This window comes from Lampris incognitus, chromosome 10 (genome assembly GCF_029633865.1).
Source record: "Lampris incognitus isolate fLamInc1 chromosome 10, fLamInc1.hap2, whole genome shotgun sequence".
Lineage (NCBI taxonomy): Eukaryota > Metazoa > Chordata > Actinopteri > Lampriformes > Lampridae > Lampris > Lampris incognitus.
The window spans coordinates 23,907,723-23,931,632 of NC_079220.1; the positions used below are offsets into that span (position 1 = coordinate 23,907,723).

General features: G+C 42.4%; 1 protein-coding gene across 1 annotated transcript in view; it reads left to right on the forward strand.

Annotated features, from left to right (window-relative positions):
- The window catches only part of usp31 (ubiquitin specific peptidase 31), a 73,020-nt gene extending 49,659 nt beyond the window's left edge, over nucleotides 1–23,361 (forward strand). Inside the window, exons 13-16 of the mRNA XM_056288205.1 lie at nucleotides 3,294–3,519; nucleotides 9,094–9,252; nucleotides 11,629–11,781; nucleotides 21,751–23,361. Of these exons, the coding sequence (XP_056144180.1) occupies nucleotides 3,294–3,519; nucleotides 9,094–9,252; nucleotides 11,629–11,781; nucleotides 21,751–23,246 (2,034 nt within the window). The 3' untranslated portion in view covers nucleotides 23,247–23,361. The remainder of the gene's footprint in view (nucleotides 1–3,293; nucleotides 3,520–9,093; nucleotides 9,253–11,628; nucleotides 11,782–21,750) is intronic.
- The last annotated feature ends 549 nt before the right edge of the window (nucleotides 23,362–23,910 follow it).

Here is a 23,910-nt window from a genome sequence, read left to right on the forward strand (position 1 = left end):
CTTGTCGATCTTGCCTTGTGCCACACGGCGGTTGCCTCCCACTGTCATGGCATATTTTATATTTGTTTGCTTGCTTGGACTTGGTGGATTTGCTTGGTGGGTTCGCTTCCCTGGCTTTGCTCGGCTAAAAGCCAACTGTTTCGATGGATGTTTCCTCTGTGAAAAAAAAGAAAAGGGTATTATCAGTAGAGGAATCAATGTGGTGCTTATTAAACACACTGAAATTAAAACTTTGATAAATAAAAGTTTTCTATTTCTTTAGTCATCACATTTTGTCTATTACATTGTATTAAGCACAATATGCCACAATCCAGAGGGCATTACAATGCTGCACCCTTCCCAACAAAATCAATGATTTGGATTTTAATGCTAAAATTGAGATTTCAAATCAACATCAAAAGCCAATGTGTCTCTATAGCCTACCAGTATTATGATACAGAGGAAGGAGACATATCAATGCATGTGTAATCATCATAGTTGCTTGCATGCACACAGAGCAACAATCCCCTACTAGTGATCTAATCCCTTGTCGTCGATATGAAGGAGTCAAAACGATCTTTTCTGGGTCTGCCTAGTAGGCGGGGAGCTACGAGGCCTTACCGTGCAGTCGTGCACCCTCCTTAATCGAACGAAACCAACTTTTTTTGAAAGGTCTGACCATGCTGAACATGTTAACAAATGTTAACATTGAACATTTTGGGTTGCACGTCATGTTTCAGGTACTCAATGCATTTCAATGTATTTCCCTCCATTGGCTCTCCAAGAGCAAGGGAAAGGTGTGACATCTGTCTCTGCATGTTTAATCACATCTAGAGGACACAAGCTTTTGGAAAATGTATGGTTTCAGTGGTATTATTGGCTTTCCATAATAGTAGAGACCAAAATTTAAAGTCTTTCTACTTGATTTGCCTTGTAAATCGAGTAGAAAGACTTTACATTTTGGCCTTTATTATTTAGAGAAAGCCAATAATACCACTAAAACCATACATTTATCACTAGATGTGATTAAACTTGCAAAGACAGATGTCACACTTTCCCCTTGCTCATGGAGAGTCATGTTCCTGTAATTGTAATGCATTTCCAATGGAGGGAAATACATTGAAATGCATTGAGTACCTGAAACATGAAATGCAACCCAAAATTTTCCATGTTAACATTTGTTAACATGTTCAGCATGGTCAGACGTTTTTAAAAAAAGTTGGTTTCGTTCGATTGTAAGGAGGGTGCACGGTAAGGCCCCTTAGCTCACCGCCTATAGTGGAGGAGCGCTGAGTGCCCTGTAATGTTGGTTAGGCAAAGTGCCTCACACTACAACCCTCTCTGTTAACACAGTTGATACATTTGATTTGACTGTAAATTCAAAGACACAATCAAATTGAAACCCGTGGCGATTTCGATGGGGTAACACCGACTATTCATAGCAGCTAAATTTAACCAAGGCTAATTTCCCCAAGTCCACTCAAGACTACTAGCAACTAACAGCTAGCCTTTACACACTCAAGTACCAGGGGCTAGCTGTTATGCAAATTTAGCCAATGTCCTAAAGACTTAAACAGACTGCAAATATACATTACACATTTTGTATCTATTTGAAGTACCTTAATCATGCGGATTGTTGGCTGGAGCGAGTTCATTTGGTACTTAATGATGTGTCACGTTTGATTATGTTAGCATAGCAGCTAATTAGAATGTGCTGGCTAGCTGTGGGTTTCTTCTACTGTCAATGGTTGCAGGTGCTAGCATAAAAATGCCCACGAAATGGGGTGAGCCTGGGTTGGCTATATTAAATAAAACTACTAATGAGACAGCAGAAATACTTACCAAAACATGCTTCTTCAGATTTGAAGTGGAGTTGTTGAAAGCAGACAGGTACTTCACTGCTGGGAGGCACATCTTGCACTGCATGATGATGCTGTTGCCTTTCCTACGCTTGAACAAAAAGAAGTCTTCCAAATGTGGCCAAGGATTTTTTTCTGCATCTAGTTCTACAGACTTCGATGTTTCAGCTTGAGCTTCATCTATTATTTCTAGGTCCGGGTCTTCTGGACCGCGACCGCTGGCCGTGCCTGCTTTGTCGACCTCCATTCTAGCACTAGAAACTAAAAACTTCGTGCCCACTAACCTAGCTTGTCCGCGCGCGCCCTCTATGTTCACGCGCCAGTGCTAATCACATCATCATTTGTCACTGTTGGTTCTGGCCATTGGTTTACTGTCTATGGTTCTGGCGCGTATTTTTCCCCTGTAGGTTGAATTGTTATTTTTACTCGGTAACGGATAGGATTTATAAAGTAACTAAGTACAATACAAAAATGCAAAATACACAAAAAAAGTATTCAATACAGTAACGTGAGTAAATGTATTTCGTTACTTTCCACCTCTGCTAATAACCCTTGTGAACAAATAAAAGCATTACACTGACTTTCTAAACAGTCTTCTTACAGCTTGTAGAAACTGCTCATTGGAAATGTCACCAGATGCAGTAAACAATATAAGCATGGCAAAACAGCATGCTTTCACGAAGACTTTAAACACAAAATGGCTGTTAAACCAGCTTGATCCTCCTTGTACATTGAAGGCAGATGACATTGTATTGTATTGTATCTTTAACACAAACTTTAGAAACCAGATGTGAAATATACTGGTAAACAATACAGTTTTTAAAGCCAGACAACACTAAATAGAGCTGGTTACCTCTCAAAAAATGTTTGGCTACTACTAAAACTACCACCCATTATTTGAAAATTGCACTAGCTGCAATCAAATATCAATGGGAAAGTAGAAATGTGCAGGATTCATCAGAACCATTTGGGACCTGCTATGCTCTTTTCTGAATATTTTCTCTTTGACATAGCTTCATCGTTCCACAATTATCCATGTGTTTTTTCTAATGCACACGCACGCACGCACGCACGCACGCACGCACGCACGCACGCACGCACGCACGCACGCACACACACACACACACACACACACACACACACACACACACACACAAAGTCTCCAACAAGCGACAGCTACAGCCATTCCCCATGCCCATGGGCCTGGTTTTGACTTGGTAACTATAATTACCCCCTCTTTTAATGATTACCCATAAGAGGTAACAGTTTTTCCATCTCTTCATATATCTTGTGTTGCTCTGTTTGAATCTCAGTCTGTTTTAAAGGCCAATTCCATGATTCCATTCTTGATTTCTACTTAATGCAAGGACTTGTCTCTGGTGCAGTCCAGGGGGACCAGGATGTGCCAGCCCAGTTGTTTGACTCCTGATGTGTGTCTGTGTCCTGCCCACACAGGAGGGAGACAGGAGGGTGAAGATGCAGAACATGGTGAGGTTCCCGCTGATGGGCATGGACATGGCACCCCATGTTGTTAAGAGAAGCCAGAGCAGCTGGAGTTTACCTTCCCATTGGTCACCATGGAGACGGCCCTATGGCCTTGGACGCAACCCCGAGGACTACCTATATGACTTGTATGCTGTGTGCAACCACCACGGGAACATGCATGGAGGCCACTACACAGGTAATATTATACATACCACTATTAGAAAAAGAGGAAGAACTTGTTTAATCCTGAGGGGAAATTTGTCATCTGTATTTAATAGGGGTGAGACGATACTGGATGGAATTATGAAATGCTCGATATGACCTTCATGGTTGGAGATACTCCCCATTTCGTGAGATCCTGTGTTATTAACACTAGAACGATCAGGATTTCACTCCTACTTAATGACCGCCAGTTTTTAAACTCTATGTTCTGTCAAGATAAATACCCAATTGAGATATTAATGCATTGCATATTTTAGTATGTCTGTTAGGAAACGACTGACACCAAAATTAACATTTTAACAACTTTATACTGTGGCGAATGACTTTGGAGACCAAGAAGAGGAAGCGAGTGAAGACACAGCCGAAGATCAAATGGTGGAAGTTGAAGAAGGAAGACTGTTGTGTGGAGTTCAGGCAGGAGTTAAGACAGGCACTGGGTGGTAGTGAAGAGTTGCCAGATGGCTGGACAACCACTGCAGAAATAGTGAGGGAGACAGCTAGGAAGGTACTTGGTGTGTCATCAGGACAGAGGAAGGAAGACAAGGAGACTTGGTGGTGGAATGAGGAAGTACAGCAAATTATACAGAGGAAAAGGTTGGCAAAGAAGAAGTGGGATAGTAAGAGAGATGAAGAAAGTAGACAGGAGTACAAGGAGATGCAGCGTAAAGCAAAGAGAGAGGTGGCAAAGGCAAAGGAAAAGGCGTATGGTGAGTTGTATGACAGATTAGACACTAAGGAAGGAGAAAAAGACCTGTACCGATTGGCTAGACAGAGGGACCAAGCTGCAAAGGATGTGCAGCAAGTTAGGGCGATCAAGGATAGAGATGGAAATGTGCTGACAAGCGAGGAGAGTGTGCTAAGAAGGTGGAAGGAATACTTTGAGGGGCTGATGAATGAAGAAAATGAGAGAGAGAGAAGGTTGGATGATGTAGGGATAGTGAATCAGGAAGTTCAGCGGATTAGCAAGGAGGAAGTGAGGGCAGCTATGAAGAGGATGAAGAATGGAAAGGCAGTTGGTCCTGATGACATACCTGTGGAGGCATGGAGATGTTTAGGAGAGATGGCAGTGGGGTTTTTAACTAGATTGTTTAACACAATCCTGGAAAGTGAGAGGATGCCTGAGGAGTGGAGAAGAAGCATACTGGTACCGATTTTCAAGAACAAGGGCGATGTGCAGAACTGTAACAACTACAGAGGTATAAAGTTGATCAGCCACAGCATGAAAATTTGGGAAAGAGTAATAGAAGCTAGGTTAAGAGGAGAGGTGACGATCAGCGAGCAGCAGTATGGTTTTATGCCACAAAAGAGCACCACAGATGCGATGTTTGCTTTGAGAATGTTGATTGAGAAGTATAGAGAAGGCCAGAAAGAGTTGCATTGTGTCTTTGTAGATTTAGAGAAAGCTTATGACAGAGTGCCGAGAGAGGAGGTGTGGTATTGTATGAGGAAGTCAGGAGTTGCAGAGAAGTATGTAGGAGTGGTGCAGGATACGTATGAGGGAAGTGTGACAATGGTGAGGTGTGCAGTTGGAATGACAGATGGGTTCAACGTGGAGGTGGGATTACATCAAGGATCGGCTCTGAGCCCTTTCTTGTTTGCAATGGTGATGGACAGGTTGACGGACAAGATCAGGCAGGAGTCTCCATGGACGATGATGTTCGCGGATGACATTGTGATCTGTAGCGAGAGTAGGGTGCAGGTTGAGGAGAGCCTGGAGAGGTGGAGGTATGCACTGGAGAGAAGAGGAATGAAAGTCAGTAGGAGCAAGACGGAATACTTATGCGTGAATGAGAGAGAGGACAGTGGAATGGTCAGGATGCAAGGAGTGGAGGTGACAAACGCATTTGAGTTTAAATACTTGGGGTCAACTGTCCAAAGTAACGGGGAGTGCAGTAGAGAGGTGAAAAAGAGAGTGCAGGCAGGTTGGATTGGGTGGAGAAGTGTGTCAGGAGTGATTTGCGACAGAAGGGTATCAGCAAGAGTTAAAGGGAAAGTTTACAAGATGGTTGTGAGACCAGCTATGTTATATGGTTTGGAGACAGTGGCACTGACGAAAAGACAGGAGGTGGAGCTGGAGGTGGCAGAGTTGAAGATGCTAAGATTTTAATTGGGAGTGATGAAGAAGGACAGGATTAGGAATGATTATATTAGAGGGACTGCTCGGGTTGGACGGTTTGGAGACAAAGCAAGAGAGGCAAGCCTGAGATGGCTTGGACATGTGTGGAGGAGAGATGCTGAGTATATTGGGAGAAGGATGCTGAATATGGAGCTGCCAGGGAAGAGGAGAAGAGGAAGGCCAAAGAGGAGGTTTATGGATGTGGTGAGGGAAGACATGCAGGTGGCTGGTGTGACAGAGGAAGACGCAGAAGACAGGAAGAAATGGAAACGGATGATCCGCTGTGGCGACCCCTAACGGGAGCAGCCGAAAGTAGTAGTAGTAGTAGATACTGTGGCGAATTCAGCCAGGATGCAAGCCCGGGCCTCCTGCACCACGGGCGACTGTTAAGCAGTCGACTAAAGTGTCCGACCCGTTAGCCAATGGGCTAGTGAGTCTACACATCCGTGATTGTTACAAACAACTTAAAATTGCTGCTGTCCAACGCCTGTAAATACTGCAGCGCCTCGGTGGTAGTCATGGTGCGTCTGAAATGGCGGCTGTACCCAGACATTTTGGAAATAATACCTGAAAAATAAAACGGAAAACACATTATTTCTAATCCAGCAAACGTAACAAGGCCTATTAAATGTGAAATGTAAATGTTGCGAAGGAAATTATGCGAACAACACACATCATAAATAGTGAAATGATGCACACGATGACGTGCAAATTATGTGCTATCATTTTAACCGCTCATGGTCGTTTTAGGTAGATCTTATCGTAACTTTTTTTTTGTGTGCAATTGATCTAAAACTAATTTTAATGCAAATATATGCAATTTTAGGAGCATTCAGGGAGCAGCAGGTCTGTATCTTTTTTTTCACAAAGTTATTAAATTTGAAAATCTGAAACGGTCAAAATGACCGCCTTGGTCGTTCTAGTAGTTTTTAAAGTTCAAAGTTTTAAAGTAAAGCAATTGTGTTACACAGCAAGAAAAGATGGCACGAAATGTTGTTAGAACTTGTGCACTTGCATTACGTTTGAATATGTGCTTTGATAATGTCAAAATGTTGAGCCTAATTCTTAAAATAAATGAAAAATAGAGAACCGCAATGGTGTTTTGTCTCTTGCTTACCAAGGCATCCACTGTATTGTATTGAATTGAAATTGTGAGACGTATCGAACCGTGAGATCTGTGAATCATCCCACCCCTAGTATTTAACCTATTTAACCCCTCCCTGAACAGAGAGCCATAGTGACACACAAAAAAGTGACAAACATAATACACATATGTCCGCTCTGTCACATACATCTACCTCAGGCATGTATGTGAGTAACCTGCTAAAATATATTCCAGCATTTCTGATATATTCTCTGCACCATTGTACTTTATCACCTCTTATTTCACCTGTATATAGTCAATCCTTGTGTGTGTGTGTGTGTGTGTGTGTGTGTGTGTGTGTGTGTGTGTGTGTGTGTGTGTGTATGTATGTATGTGTATATATATATATATATATATATATATACTTTCAATGACGTACAACACTTGAAAGCAAAGGATATTATCATGGGTGTAGTCTTGTGCTGCAAGTATGACTTTATCAATTCAGTTTGAAGGAAGTAATGTTAAGAGCACAATTAAAATAATAATAAAAAAACAAACTTCAATGAGGTCCTTGACTTCAGCAGCTTCTGCATCCTCCAATTTCCGCTGTCTATGCGGGCAAGCAAGTGCTTGTGTCTCACATCCCCGCATTCAAAACACTACATACTACTTGAACTTACACCATTTTGTCTATGGGCTTAAAATTGCATTATTACATATTTATAATTCATAACAACATCAGACTATGGACTTCGGATCAGACATGGATCGTTAATGTCAATCCGATATATCCAATGAGTGAATTACGTCAGTATCAGCACCCAATACCGATATTGAATTGGATCAGTCCCAACTCTTCTGAAAAGTAAAGTGACCGCGCCTGCAACAATGAGGCAGGGATCATTTAATTGCTCAACACTACAGCTGGCATTCTATTGGTTGGGATATTTTGACAGGGTTATTGCACAAAAAATCTGACAGCATAGTAGTGATGGGAACCCTTTACTGACTTGGATCTTTGAATCTTGTTTAGTAAAATCAACAATTTTTTTTTTCAACTCATTTGTTCATACCGTTTTTTGGAACTTGTATTGTGCTTTAGCTGTCATCTGAGTGATGACAGAAAGAGCATCTTTCTCAAACATAAAGAGCAATGTGGGAGCGTCTGGGTGGCGTAGTGGTCTATTCCGTTGCCTACCAACACGGGGATCGCCGGTTCGAATCCCCATGTTTCCTCTGGCTTTGTCGGGTGTCCCTACAGACACAATTAGCTGTGTATGCGGGTGGAAAGCTGGATGTGTGTATGTGTCCTTGTCGCTGCGCTAGCACCTCCTCTTTTCAGTCGGGGCGCCTGTTCGGGGGGGAGGGGGAACTGGGGGGAATAGCATGATTCTCCCACACGCTATGTCCCCTTGGCGAAACGCCTCACTGTTAGGTGAAAAGAAGTGGCTGGCGACTCCACATGTAACAGAGGAGGCATGTCGTAGCCTGCAGCCCTCCCCGGATCGGCAGAGGGGGTGGAGCAGAGATCGGGACGGCTCAGAAGTCTGGAGTAATTGGCTGGATACAATTGGGAGAAAAAGGGGGGGGGGGACATTAAGAGCAACATGGTTTGCTTCACTTGATAAAGTACAATACACATGTTCACTTTGTTGAGTTCTTAAGCAACCTTTTGGACCTCAGTCCATTGAGTTACTTAATTGGAATTAAATTACCGATTACTTCAATTGCCCGAGAGTGCTGCACCTATCAATAAAAAACATCATTCTATTCATTCTATGATAGCTATTTACTTTAGCCTACCTGGTCATTGAAGACCTGTAGTGTATGAACTTGTTCCAACCGAAAGGCAAGTTAAAAGATTAGTTCAAAATGAATTAATCATTCACGAACGACACATCACTAGAGCAGAGCAGAAATCTGAGAGCAGATGTTTCACGAGGACACGCAGAAAATCTCTGCAAGCGCCAATATACGTATCTGGGTGCAAGCCTACAGTTTGAGCAGAAGCAGACCAAATCTAAGTGAAAATTTGCTGATTCCGGTCACCAGCTTATCAAACTGTGCGCGCACACACACATCACACATATAATATATATATATATATATATATATATATATATATATATATATATATATATATATTATAGTGGAGTTTTTTGGTTTTTTTTCGGAAACCATCAGTGGTGTTGATAAAAATGATAAAAGTGGTCAACAAATAAATTGATTGAGCACCACTATTTCTGCTGCTCCTTATCCTGTTGAGCACTTTTGAAACCACCATGGACCCAGTGAATTATACATATATATATAATTTCTCTATCTGCTTTTCTCTAAACCAATAGCTTACTGCAAGAATTCGATTGATGGGCAGTGGTACTGCTTTGATGACAGCGAGGTTCAGCCAATGGCTGATGATGATGTGTGTCAGCAGACGGCCTATATTCTTTTCTACCAGAGAAGAACCACTATCCCCTCTTGGTCAGCTAACAGTTCTGTTGCTGGTGAGTGTTTTTTCCCTCATGCCTGAAAATAGCATTGCAATTTTATGTAAGGCTATGTTGTATTAATAATGGTTGGTTGATTGATTGGTTTTCAAAGACAACTCTAATTAATGAGTAAATGCTTTGATGATGTTAAAATTATATAAACCTCAAAAATTGGAGACTTGGGTCTGGTAGCTGGATTTCTTACAAAGCACATGCAGTCAAAATCTTGATTTCCACAGCTTTTATATTGTATTTCAACAATCACCTCAAGTCAATAAACACAATTAAATGTTAAAAATGTCCATAGCGTAAGTGGTTGTGTCAGGAAGGGCATCCGACGTAAAATTTTGCCAAATCATTATGCAGATTGACAAGACCATACCGGATCAGCCAAGGCTCCATACGGGACTGGCTGAGGCCTGGGTTAACAACGGCCTCCACTGGTGCTGTGCCCTCACAGGGTACCGATGAAAACTATACAATCTGCTGTGGCGACCCCTGAGAAACAGGGAACAAGCTGAAAGAAGAAATGTTAAAAATGTGCTGTTACTCTGAGATACTTCTGGATCAATGATTCCAACTAAAAAAAAATCAGCAAGTCTCAAAGACCTCTTTACTTCTGTCATTTCTTCGATATTGAGACCTGTAGACCAATGCCAGTCCAGTCAGGAGTTTTGCTAAATGCCCCCCTCACCCAAACAAGGTGCTCGACAGATTGGGAGAGAACCGTTAGCCGGTAGACCAGAGCACCAGAGGCGAGTCGCTGGGACTAGAGTAACTTTTTACTGCTCTAGTGGTGTCATTACTGGTGAGGACTGCCCATTCACATTCTCAGCAAGCAGTGTACAAACAACTCCACTTGAAAATGTTGTGCAATGCATATGCAAAAGTCAGTTTCCATGTACTAGCTAGTTAGGAAGTGGTTAATGCTAAGTAGTGGTAAAGTTCAGATAGTACCATATTTCTCGGACTACATGTCACTGGTTTTTTACTCGTCTGGCTGGTCCTGCAACTTGTATTCCAAAGTGACTTATACAATGAGTTATGTCAGGCGAATACACTGCATTTCAACTAAGGCCACTAGATGGTACTGTTTAATCTTGTGACTCAACTGAAAATACTGTACCACCCACAGAAATTGAATGAGTAGACACTGAAATGTTGGCTGTAGTCATTTGAGTAGTTCAAAAGAAAATGGTGGTTGTTGTTAGTTGTTGTGGTGCCAACACATGTCAGTGGGTCTGTAAATGTTCGTACTACTCCACTGCTTGTTTGGCTGTTACTACAAAACCTCATTTCACTGAGTCAGCAACTTAAAACAAAAAGAAAGTCCGACACTTGCCACAAGTCAGTTTATACAGAATTCAGCCCGCTACAGCAGTCACAGTTCTTTGCAATGGCAGCGGTTCAAATGGCCGCAGCGGCTCTGACCATCCTGCTATGTTGATTTGAATTGGAATGTCCGTTCTACTGTCATTCAGTTTCTATGGTACCACCATATAAATGGAACTTACACACCGAAGCGACTTGCATGTTTTTTTTCCCCTCACAGCAACGTGTTTTTGGCTGAGCGCGACTAATAAACCAGTGCAACTTGTAGTCTGGGAAATACGGTTTAGCGAGGCTTCCACTGGTGTGATTTGGGAAGCAGAGGAAATAAAACGTGGGCTGAGATGTGTTGATTGCATGCTGCGTGTGCCATATCTCACAAAGTCGAGTTTCACACTAGACGGCAGGGTAGGGAGAATGATGGTACTGCTTTGAGTGGTTGGTAGACTAGAAAAGCGCTATATAAATGCAGTCAATTCACCATTTACCGTTTTACTGTTAGCCAATGGTTGCTTTATGACACTAACTCAGAGGTCAAAGTGTGTTGGAAATAATGATTAAAAATATTTGATTTTTAATCATGAGAAAAAAATCACACATATTGACTTCTTATATGCCAGAATGCTTCGGAAATGAATTTAAGATGACTGAAGGTGCACTTAAATGACTACACAGTCAGATAGAGGAAAAAGACAGACTAATGTGGAGTCTTCTTACTTGTTCTCTCTCTGGCCTTCATAACTAAGAGGCTCCCTTTCATCGTGTTTAAACAAACAAATCTGTTCAGTACAATTCCATAACCCTTTAAAAATAGTGATACAAGCGAAATGGGGATATTGTTGAAAATTCACCAGCCCAATTCATATCCCAACACTGAAATCTTGCATTAAAGTCTGAACATTCACATTTATCACACTTGAAGATCAGTTGCCCTTGATGAGCTTTTTACATGTTTCATCATTATATAAGTCATGTAATGTGTTTGTGGGATAGAACAAGCTTCTCTGTGTTATAGTAGCCTTGTATAGAGCCTTGAGGATTTGTTGTCTTCATTTTAAACAGGTTCCACCAGTTCGTCTCTCTGTGACCATTGGATAAACAGGTTGCCAGGTAGCAGACCTGCAAGTCTGGCCTCTGGTGCATCGTCAAGACGCACCTCTCTGGCTTCACTCGCTGAGTCAGTGGAGTTCACAGGAGAACGTAGTGAAGACGATGGTAAGAGACAGTGTTCAGATCCGCTACCCTCTTTATTTAAATGGCACATTTAACCTCTTTCTACTCCTTTCTTCTAAAAAATGTTGCACACCAATCAAACTCTTAGGCCTGCTGCATGCTTCAAACAAATGGCTGTTCAGAATGTTGGATAATTTTGGATAGGTCCTCTCTGACAGATTGTGGGGGGGGGTCTGAATTTTTTTTCATACTTTTCAAAACTGACCTTCCAAAGTCTATGCCGACTTTCTGCAGTGATTGGCCAGGTGTGCCAGGGTGTGAAAATGGGTAGGGTTTTAAGTGGTCTGCAAATTGTGGTCATTCTTCACACAACTGCTGTCATGTTTAGTACTCGCCGCTCACCTTGAACAACATCGAGAAAAAACTCTTGAGTGTTCATCTTTAGCTACATAAAGTTCCAGTTAAGATAGTTGAAGAAAATAAATGTCTACCATACCTTCTTGTTCGCTCATAATTTTATTGGAAACACATAAGCAAGGGATAACTAAAATCTCAGCAAAACCATCAGTGCTAACCGTGAGGAAGCCAGCTTTCTGTCACCCCCCAGTGATCGGCAAGGGTTATGACGCTAACAGCCCATAAACTACTGTTAGCCACTTAGCATTGCTCTTTTCTTCTGTTGTCTCAACTTTACGGTTTTTGAATCTTGGCTGGTTTGATATTGCAGCCATTTGCATTGTGTTTATTGTAAAAGCTCATCCTACAGACCAGTAAACAGTACATATGATAGCAGTTAGCCTATAACCAACTACAACTGTGTTCGTATGAAAGGAGACAGAAGCTCTGCAGTTGGGAAACAAAGAAATGCGCTTTGCTGCCAACAACTGATCTGCTGTACCAGTGACTACTTCTGATTTATATTCCCACCCTTCTCGATGAGGGACAGATTTTTGGCTCACCTTAGACTTAAGTCGTTCAGGGAAGTTACGAGTGTCTTTGTTGCTTAACATGGTCAGAAAGCATGTTTGAACTAGTCCATTTGAAGCATGTGGGGACCTTAACTTCTTACTCTTACTACGTTCATTTATTTGTTTTTAACAGAAGTTTAATTGCAGTCCTTTATAACACAGCCTTGCATCCACATACACTACCGTTCAAAAGTTTGGGATCACCCAAACAATTTCGTGTTTTCCATGAAAAGTCACACTTATTCACCACCATATGTTGTGAAATGAATAGAAAATAGAGTCAAGACATTGACAAGGTTAGAAATAATGATTTTTATTTGAAATAAGATTTTTTTTACATCAAACTTTGCTTTCGTTAAAGAATCCTCCATTTGCAGCAATTACAGCATTGCAGACCTTTGGCATTCTAGCTGTTAATTTGTTGAGGTAATCTGGAGAAATTGCACCCCACGCTTCCAGAAGCAGCTCCCACAAGTTGGATTGGTTGGATGGGCACTTCTTTGAGCAGATTGAGTTTCTGGAGCATCACATTTGTGGGGTCAATTAAACGCTCAAAATGGCCAGAAAAAGAGAACTTTCATCTGAAACTCGACAGTCTATTCTTGTTCTTAGAAATGAAGGCTATTCCATGCGAGAAATTGCTAAGAAATTGAAGATTTCCTACACCGGTGTGTACTACTCCCTTCAGAGGACAGCACAAACAGGCTCTAACAGGTACTATTTAATGAAGATGCCAGTTGGGGACCTGTGAGGCGTCTGTTTCTCAAACTAGAGACTCTAATGTACTTATCTTCTTGCTCAGTTGTGCAACGCGGCCTCCCACTTCTTTTTCTACTCTGGTTAGAGCCTGTTTGTGCTGTCCTCTGAAGGGAGTAGTACACACCGGTGTAGGAAATCTTCAATTTCTTAGCAATTTCTCGCATGGAATAGCCTTCATTTCTAAGAACAAGAATAGACTGTCGAGTTTCAGATGAAAGTTCTCTTTTTCTGGCCATTTTGAGCGTTTAATTGACCCCACAAATGTGATGCTCCAGAAACTCAATCTGCTCAAAGAAGTGCCCATCCAACCAATCCAACTTGTGGGAGCTGCTTCTGGAAGCGTGGGGTGCAATTTCTCCAGATTACCTCAACAAATTAACAGCTAGAATGCCAAAGGTCTGCAATGCTGTAATTGCTGCAAATGGAGGATTCTTTGACGAAAGCAAAGTTTGATGTAAAAAAAATCTTATTTCAAATACAAATCATTATTTCTAACCTTGTCAATGTCTTGACTCTATTTTCTATTCATTTCACAACATATGGTGGTGAATAAGTGTGACTTTTCATGGAAAACACAAAATTGTTTGGGTGATCCCAAACTTTTGAACGGTAGTGTACATTCAATAGATATTCAATGAGTAAATGCAACAGGCACATATCATTTATATCATGATTCATAGGTTAAGTGTAAACTAAATGGCAGAGTTCAGAATCAACTTTTGAATCTCAATGTCATGATCTCCAAACGATTTTAGACCAACTGAGTTTCATACTGTCTGTGCTTACAATTGCAACAGAGTGCTAATAGTGATTTCTTTCTCAAACATTATGGCTACTGGTTAATCGCCTAACCAATATACACTGATGAGCCAAAACATTATGACCATCTGCCTAATATGCTGTTGATCCTCCGTGTGCCGGCAAAACGGCGCCGACCCACCGAGGCATGGACTCTACAAGACCCCTGAAGGTGTCCTGTGGTATTTGGCACCAAAACATTAGCAGCAGATGTGGTGGCCAATGATACAGAGAAATTGCAAAAACAAAAAAAGAAAAAATCAATGAGATGAGGATCCTTCAAAATAAAACTTTAATGGACGTATCAACGAAAGTCTGAGTCAGTCTGCAGAGCAACTGGAGTTCAAACAAAAGTCCTGCTTTTAATCAGGGACCTTGTTGATCAGGACATGTTGGTGGAGCAGATGCCTGTCCATCAACGCAAGGATGACATAGGATGTCTTCAGTCGTCCCCCTTTGACAGTCTAATGGTTGTCTTGATATGTTACTACTACTACTACTACTACTATTTTCTGCATAATAATGATTACACTGATTGACTCTAATGGTCGTCTATACGCAGCAGGTTGCAATGCATTCCTCCTGTAACATCATTAAAATATTCTGTCATTTGTGCCACAGTAGCTCTTCTGTCAGTTTGGACCAGATGGGATAGCCTTCATTGCCCTCATGTATCGATGAGCCTTGGGCACCTATCACCCTGTTGCCGGTTTGGGGTGTGTCCCCCCCTTGGACCACTGTCGGTAGATACTCACCACTGCTGAATGGGAGCACCCCACAAGCCTTACCGTTTCAAAGATGTTCTGACCCAGTCGTCTGGCTATACAGTTTGGCCCTTGTCAAAGTCACTCAGGTCTTTACTCCTGCCAATTTCTCCCGCATCTAACACGGTGTCTACGAGAACTGACTGTTTGCTTACCATCTAATCTACCCAGACCTTGATATTAGCCCTTGTTTGAAGAAGATCTATTATTTGGTTCACCTGTGAGTGGTCATAATGTGTTGGCTCATCAGTGTATGTGACGTACATGGAACATTATCATTTATAGACAGAATAAGGCTTTTGTGATTTTTCAACTAAAAGTTCAGGAAAACACAATTAAAAAGGCAGAAAAATTTCCAATATACATTTTTATACATATTCATATATGCATCCTGAAATAAACAACAAAAAGCCTAACACAGAGTACTTTATATTCTGGCTAATGAATGTGGGGAGCCGGATGTGGGTATGTGTCCTGGTTGCTGCGCTAGCAGCTCCTGTGGTCGGTCAGGGTGCCTGTTCGGGGGGGGGGGGACTGGGGGGAATAACATGATCCTCCCACGCGCTACGTGCCCCTGGCTAAACTCCACTGTCTGGTGAAAAGAAGTGGCTGGCCATTCTGCATGTAATGGAGGAGGCATGTGGTAGTCTGCAGCCCTCCCTGGATCGGCGGAGGGGGTGGAGCAGTGACCGGGATGGCTCAGAAGAGTGGGGTAATTGGCCGGATACAACTGGGGAGAAAAAGGGAGAAAAAAAATTAACAATTATCAATATCAACTGAAATGAAACATTTTATAGTGATATTTTTTTTCAGCTATATTGCCTAGCCCTACCCAAAATAATCACTGACAAAACACTCAATACAGAGTTAGTCTTAGAAAAATTACACATCTTCAGATAGAAACAGGTGAAAGAGGAGGGGGAGTTAACAATTAGAATAGTTATAATTTCCGTTAAATTAAGTTCTCTTTCAAATCAAACATCCCAAGATATGATTGGGAAGTATTGTTATTGCAAGTTCATTTATAACCTTTTTAACATCACCATGTCATGTGATATGCTACTTCAGTACACTTTAATAACAAGTATTACTGGGACCACTACAGAAAATTGCAGGAGGACATTTAACATCCAGAAATTCACATTATAGAAACTACCACTGACTATCCCTGTAACAAAGTGGCCACAGTTTTCAACATTGACCATACATGGTCCAGCCATTTACTAGGTTTTGACCAAATCTTGTTATTTGCACTTTCGGGTTTCATTTCAACGGCAGGTACTGAATGAGTACAATAAAACCCTGGCAAATAAACTGGACAATATGGTGATGGGTTGGTATTTAGTGTATTAACCCTATAAATGGTGTTATATGGTGGCCAAACATCATGCTTTGGGCGACATGGTGGCACAGTGGTTAGCACTGTTGCCTCACAGCAAGAAGGTCCTGGGTTCGAACCCCAGGGTTGTCCAACCTTGGGGGGGTCATCCCAGGTCATCCTCTGTGTGGAGGAGTTTACATGTTCTTCCCGTGTCTGCGGTGGGTTTTCTTCGAGTGCTCCAGTTTCCCCCACCATCAAAAAAGACATGCATGTTAATATTCCAATCTGCCCCTTGTTGAGACATGGCAAGACAAACTGGAGTTGGTGCACAGCGGCTGCTCATAGCTACACAGCTACAGTGGGTTAAATGCATAATGTAATTTCCCTATAGGGCTCAATAAAGTGTCTCAAAATTTTTAAAAAAAAGCATTCAGAAAGGCGGAACTTTCTTAAAATGGTAACGCGTGAAACAAACATCTTGCTAAAGGATTTATAGCCAATATTCAATTTATAATTTGATGGCTTGGTCATGTGTGGAGGAGAGATGCTGGGTATATTGGGAGAAGGATGCTGAATATGGAGCTGCTGGGGAAGAGGAAAAGAGGAAGGTCTAAGAGGAGGTTTATGGATGTGGTGAGGGAAGACATGCAGGTGGCTGGTGGTGACAGAGGAAGATGCAGAAGACGGGAAGAAATGGAAACGGATGATCTGCTGTGGTGATCCTTAATGGGAGCAGCCGAAAGTAGTAGTAGTAGTAGTAGTGGTGGTGGTAGTATTCAATTCATACTTGGTGCATCTATTGTAGTTCGATGGTGTTCAAGTTGTCTCCAAGTTTTTGGTTTTTCCCGTTCGGATTATTCATAAACCACTTCTTTCTCTCTTTTTTTTTTTTGTAACTTGACATTTAGATGTGGGTGAAAGATGATTAGCTCTCAGTCGTAGATAATTATTTTTTTACTCCAGGGGCACGTGCTTTTCATTTTAAAGATATATGAGCGATCTGTTTATGGGAAGGAATGAATAGGCTTTTTTCTGCTTTGAATAACAAATTTAATAACTTTTTTTGAATTTTTTTCATTGGTTGAGTGGTTTAAAGCACATTTTTAAGAACAAATTACAATACTATAAACTGCCCAATGAGTTTTAGCTTGATTTAAGTATGAGCTGAAAATGTACTTTCGTATAACATTCAAATTTCCCTTTATTTGCTCAAAATATCTTTCTCATGATTCACTATTATAGAATTAATTCTGAAGTTTGAGAAGAAATTGGATTGTGTGTTTGTGTGCATGAGAGAGAGGAGAGAGAGAGAGAGAGAGAGCCTTTCCACAGTAGGGGATTTTCCCCCCCATCCCATCCCAATATTGTATCTCAGTGAAAAAAAACACACATCCATAAACCTCCTATTTGGCCTTCCTCTTTTCTACTTGGCTTGCAACTCCATCTTCAGCATCCCTCTCCCAATATACCCAGCATCTCTGCTCCGCACATACCCAAACCATTTCAATCTCGCCTCTCTTTCTCTTTGTCTCCAAACCATCCAAGCTGAGTTGTCCCTCTAATATAGTCATTCCTAATCCTGACTATCTTCATCACTCCCAGTGAAAATCTTAGCATTTTTGGCTCTGCCACCTCCAGCTCTGACCCCTGTCTTTTGGTCAGTGCCACCATCTCTAAACCATACAACATAGCTGGTCTCACTACCATCTTGTAAACCTTCCCTTTCACTCTTGCTGGTACCCTTCTGTTGCAAATCACTCCTGACACTCTTCTCCACCCACTCCACCCTGCCTGTGCTCTCTTCTTCACCTCTCTGCCACACTCCCCATTACTTTGAACAATTGACCCCAAGTATTTAAACTCATCCACCTTTGCCACCCTTCTCTACTCCTTGCATGCTCACCATTCCACTGTCCTCCCTCTCATTCACACATTTGTATTCCATCTTGCTCCTACTGACTTTCATTCCTCTTCTCTCTGGTGCATACCTCCACCTCTCCAGGCTCTCCTCAACCTGCTCCCTACTCTCACTACAGATCACAGTGTCATTCGCGAACATCATAGTCCACAGAGATTCCTGCCTGGTCTCATCCATCAACCTGTTTATCACCATTGCAAACAAGAAAGGGCTCAGAGCTGATACTTGATGTAATCCCACCTCCACCTTGAACCCATCCATCATTCCTATTGCACACCTCGACACTGTCACACTGCCCTTATACATATCCTATACCACTCTTACAAACTTCTCTGCCATTCCTGAGTTCCTCATACAATACCACACCTCCTCGCTCTGCACCCTGTCATATGGTTTCTCTAAATCCACAAAGACACAGTGTAACTCCTTCTGATATTATTGTTGGCACTGTGGCCCACTGGTTAGCACTGTTGCCTCACAGCAAGCAGGTCCTGGTTTTGAACCCCAGGCTGTCCCAGGTCCTTTCTGTGTGGAGTTTGCATGTTCTCCAGGTGTCTGCGTTGGTTTCCTCAAGATAATCTGGTTTCCTCCCTCTATCAAAAAGACATGCATGTTAGGGTTAATGCTCCTGCCTGTGCCCCTGACCAAGGCAGTGGAAAGAAGAAATGGAGTTTGTACCCAGGCATTGCAGCTGCCCACTGCTCCTATACAACAGGATGGGTTAAATGCAGAGAACAAATTCATTGTAAAAATACAATTCATTGTAAGAATACAATGTTGAATAAAGTGGCTTTCATTCATTCTTTCATTCTGTCCTCTTAATCAAGCTTCCACTACTCTTTCCCATATCTTCATGCTGTGGCTGATCAACTATACACCTCTGTAGTTACTAGAGCTCTGCACATCACCCTTATTCTTGAAAATATGTACCAGTATACTACTTCTCTTCTCCTCAAACATCATCTCATTTTCCCAGATTGTATTTCAATTCAATTCAATTCAATTTATTGTCATTAAAAACAATGTGCAGGCACATGTTAAAAATGAAAACGGTGTAGTTAAAAACTCCACAGCCATCTCTCCTAAACATCCCCATGCCTCCACAGGTATGTCATCTGGACCACCAACCGCCTTTCCACTCTTCATCCTCTTCATAGCTGCTCTCACTTCATCCTTGCTAATCCACCACACTTCATGATTCACCATCCTCACATCATCCAACCTTCTCTCTCGCTCTCATTTTCTCCATTCATCAGCCCTTCAAAGTGCTACTTCCACCCTCTCAACACACTCTTCGCTTGTCAGCACATTTCCATCAATATCCTTCATCACCCTAACCTGCATCACATACTTCCCAGCTCGCTCCCTCTGTCTAGCCAATGGGTACGATTCCTTTTCTCCTTCCTTAGTGTCCAACCTCGAATACAACTCGCTATATGCCTTTTCCTTTGCCTTCGCCATCTGTCTCTTTGCCTTATGCCACATCTCCTTATACTCTTCTCTGCTTTCTTCATCTCTCTGACTATCCCACTTCTTATTTACCATCCTCTTCCTCCGTGTACTTTTCTATACTTCCTCTTACCACAACCAAGTCTCCTTGTCTTCTTTACTCTGTCCAGATGACACACCAAGTACCTTCCTTGCTGTCTCCCTTACTATTTCTGCAGTAGTTGCCCACCCAGTGCCTGTCTTAGCTCCTCCCTGAACTCCACACAACAGTCTTTCTACTTCAACTTCCATCATTTGATCCTTTGCTCTGCCTTCACTCTCATCTTCATGGTCTCCAAACTCATCCTACAGACCAACATCTGATGCTGCTTAGCTACATTCTCCCCTGTCACAACCTTGCAGTTTCCAATCCCTTTCAGATTGCACCTCCTGCTTAAGATATAGTCCACCTGTGTGCACCTTTCTCCACTCTTCACCCTGTGGCCCTCCCTCTTCTTGTAATATGTATTCACTACAGCCATTTCCATCCTTTTTGCAAAATATGTCCTTCTACATCCCTCTCCTTGACACCATACCTACCCATCAACTCTGTTCCCTTCACCAACATGCCAATTGAAGTCTGCCCCAATCACCACTCTCTCCTCATTGGGTACACTGTCCACCATTTCATCCAACTCACTGCAGAATTTTTTTCTCTTCCACTTCATACCCAATTTGCGGGGCATATGCTCTGACAACATTATTCAATACACCTTCGATTTCCAGCTTCATACTCATCACTCTGTCTGACACTGTCTTCACCTCCAACACACTCTTGATATAGTCTTTCTTCAGAATTACCCCTACCCCATTTCTCCTCCCACCTGCACCATTGTATAAGAGTTTGAACCCACCTCCGATGCACCTGGCCTTACTCCCTTTTCACCTGGTTTCTTGTGTACACAGTATATCTACCTTCCTTCTCTCCATCATATCAGACAGCTTTCTCCCTTAACCAGTCATACTAGTGCCAGCATTCAAAGTTCTGACTCTCACCTCCACACTCCTACCTGCCCTCCTCTCCCTCTGCCTGTGGACATGCCTTCCCCTTCCCCTTCACCCAACAGTAGCATAGGTTCCTCCGGCATCCTGCTGGCCAACAGTACCAGTGGTGGTCATTGGTAACCCAGGCCAGGACGGAGCCAGTATGGAAATCTAATTTATGATCGACGTGTTTGTGTTGGGTGTCTCAGACTGTAGTGAGAAAAAGGTGTTGCAATATGAATTCACAAAACATTAGACCAGAGTTTCCCAGCCTTATTCATGCCATGGCACACTTTTTAAAATGAAAAATCCCATAGCACTCTACTATTCTCTGTAGGCCTATTTGAACTAGATAAGTTTTATTTGTGGGTGTTTGACAGTAGGGGATATGTCAAGCTCATTTGTACATGAATAGTAATCTATAGTGATCTATTTGACCCAAATTACCAGATATAGTCTGGATAAATGTCTAAATGCTCTTTTGCAAAAATGTAAACATGACATCTGTTGTATGTTTGAGTTGTTATGCTTGTGTTCTGTTGTTCTCTTGAAAACAATACATTGTATTCTATTTTTAAAAAGAAAAACACTGCATCTGTCATGGCTACCAAAAAGAAGTCCCAAAACGAGAGTGGAAATATATCATTTAAATTTTGTGTGAGGTGGCACTCACCACCAAAGACAGTTGATTTAATGGTCTAGAGTCATATTGTATGGGAAAATGTTTTCAAAGAATATTGCAGCAAGTGTCCCTCAATAAAAGATGTGTTTGATGATTTCAGTAAGTGATGGTCACTAATTTAGTTGAAAATATGTTTTGTTATGGACGCGCGCACACACACACACACACATATATATACACACACTGATGTTTTCTTTTCTTTGAATGTTTAGAATTGATGTTTTCAAATTGTTTGGGTTTTTTTTGTCCTCGCTCCATAGAAATAATAATTCTTTCTTTCTCCAGTTTGTTCATTAAAAGCTTTCATAAAACCTTTTCTTTGTTTCAAGGGGGATTCTCTGCCCGGCCTTTTGTGAGGAGCATTCAGCGCCAGAGCTTTTCCTCCAGGTCATCCATCGCCAGCCCTCTGGCCCTCAGTGATACTGGGATAAAGCCGTCTTGGTCTCTCTCGGCCAAGCTTCACATGAGGTCCAACTCCCCCTCACGGTTCTCCCTTGACTCTCGCTGCTCCCCTCCTCTAGAAAGGATAGGAGAGGCTTGTGATGACAAAGTGTCCACATCTTGTTTCGGCAGTTACAGTAGACATGAGCGCTACTTTGGCAACAGGGCTCCACTAGCTATGATGGAGAGCAACAGCACTGACCAGGACAGCAATAAAAGGTTCCTGGACATGATCTACTCCAAGGTCCCCCCTCCAGCTGACAAAAAGAATGCAGAGATTGAATCATCTGAAAATAACAACCAGTTAACAGCTCTAGACCAAAACACATTACCCTCACAAGTTGCTCCCTCCAAAGAGCAGAAGCGCAAAAGCAGTATTGGAGGATTTGCCTCTAGGCTGGAAAGCACAGGATCCACAAAGAGTTCTAGCAAACCAGAGCAAGAAAGAATAGCCAAAAAACGGCTGTGTTCGTCCTCAACCCAAAAGGCTTCCACTTTCCAGGCACCCTCTAGCACTACAGTGAAGGGCCCAAAGGTGACCAACACCAAGGACAAAAGTGCCAGTGCCAAGAAAAGTAATTCTACGCCGAGTGGGACACCTTCTAAAAAGAAGGAGCCACCTCAGCCTCTTGAGGTGACACCACAACGTAAACAATGCCTGTGCTCTACACCTCAGTCCTCAGCTTCCCCTTCTCCCTCTGCAAAGAACTCCACCAGTAGTGAGAAGAATGGCACCAGCAGCAGGAAGAGACTGGTAGAGAGGAGCTTCAGCCGGGACTCCATGCACTCTAGCCCACTGGTTGACAGTCCCCGAGGCAGCTCCATTGCCCGCTCCTCCCAGCCCAAGAGTGGTGAAGGCAGCCGTCCTGAAAGGAGGTCAGTGAGGAGCTCCAGCAGCAGTTCCTCTGTCACCAGCCTGCGCTCACCCAGTGTGTCTTCTAAGGACGTGCGGCGCAGCAGCAAATCTGAAGACAAGGGATTGTCCTTCTTTAAGAATGCTCTCCGCCAAAGGGAAAGCAGGCGGTCTGCTGATTTGGGAAAGAGCACCATGATGGCAAAAAAGGGCTCAGAAAGGACAGGCAAGCAGTGTGCACAGGCAAAAGACAAAGGTCAAGACAGCGGAGAGACGTCAGACAAAGCCTCTTCGCAGGCTTCCACAGAGACTCAATCAGGGGAGAAAAAGTTAGAGAAAAAGGATTCTTCCAAGTCCTCAAGCTCTCTTAGTCGCTCTCTTTTAAATGTAGGCAAGTCCAAGTCTTCCATCGCTGAGATGAATCATAAGTCTCCTACAAATGGGAAAAAGCCTCTTGATAAGATGGCATCTTCCAGAAAGCTGTCAACTAGCATGCAATCTCCTGCACGTGCAGCACAGAGGCCTCAATGATATCTAGACAAGTAGTTACATTAATTTAGGTAATGCAGCTATTTTCTCCGTGCCTAAGTTACAGTGGGCAACTTATGTATTTGGAAAGCGATATATAATGGTGTGGTCTTGTACACTGTGGTCAGTTTCATGTGATTGCTTTGAGGTTTAATTATAGACATGCAACTTCAATTTGAATGTTTTTAGCCAGAGTGAATGATTGAGTTCAGTATTTTTATACATTTTAGGGTGCTCAATACATTTGGCAGACACACATTAGAATTATACACTGATGAGCTAAAACATTATGACCACCTGCCTCATATGCTGTTTGTCCTCCGAGTGTCACCAAAACAGTGCCGACCTGCCAAGGCGTTGACTCTGCAAGACCCCTGAAGTTGTCCTCTGGTATCTGGCGCCAAAACATTAGTAGCAGATCCTTGAAGTCTTGTAAGTTGCGAGGTGACACTAACATGGATCGGACTTGTCAATCCAGCGCATCCCACAGATGCTCAATCGGATTGAGATATGGAGAATTTGGAGGCCAAGGCAACACCTTGAACACTTAAGCATGTTCCTCAAACCATTCCGGAATAATGTGTGTGCAGTGTGGCAGGGTGCATTATCCTGCTGAAAGAGGCCACTGCCATCAGGGAATAGCATTGCCATTAAGGGGTGTACCTGG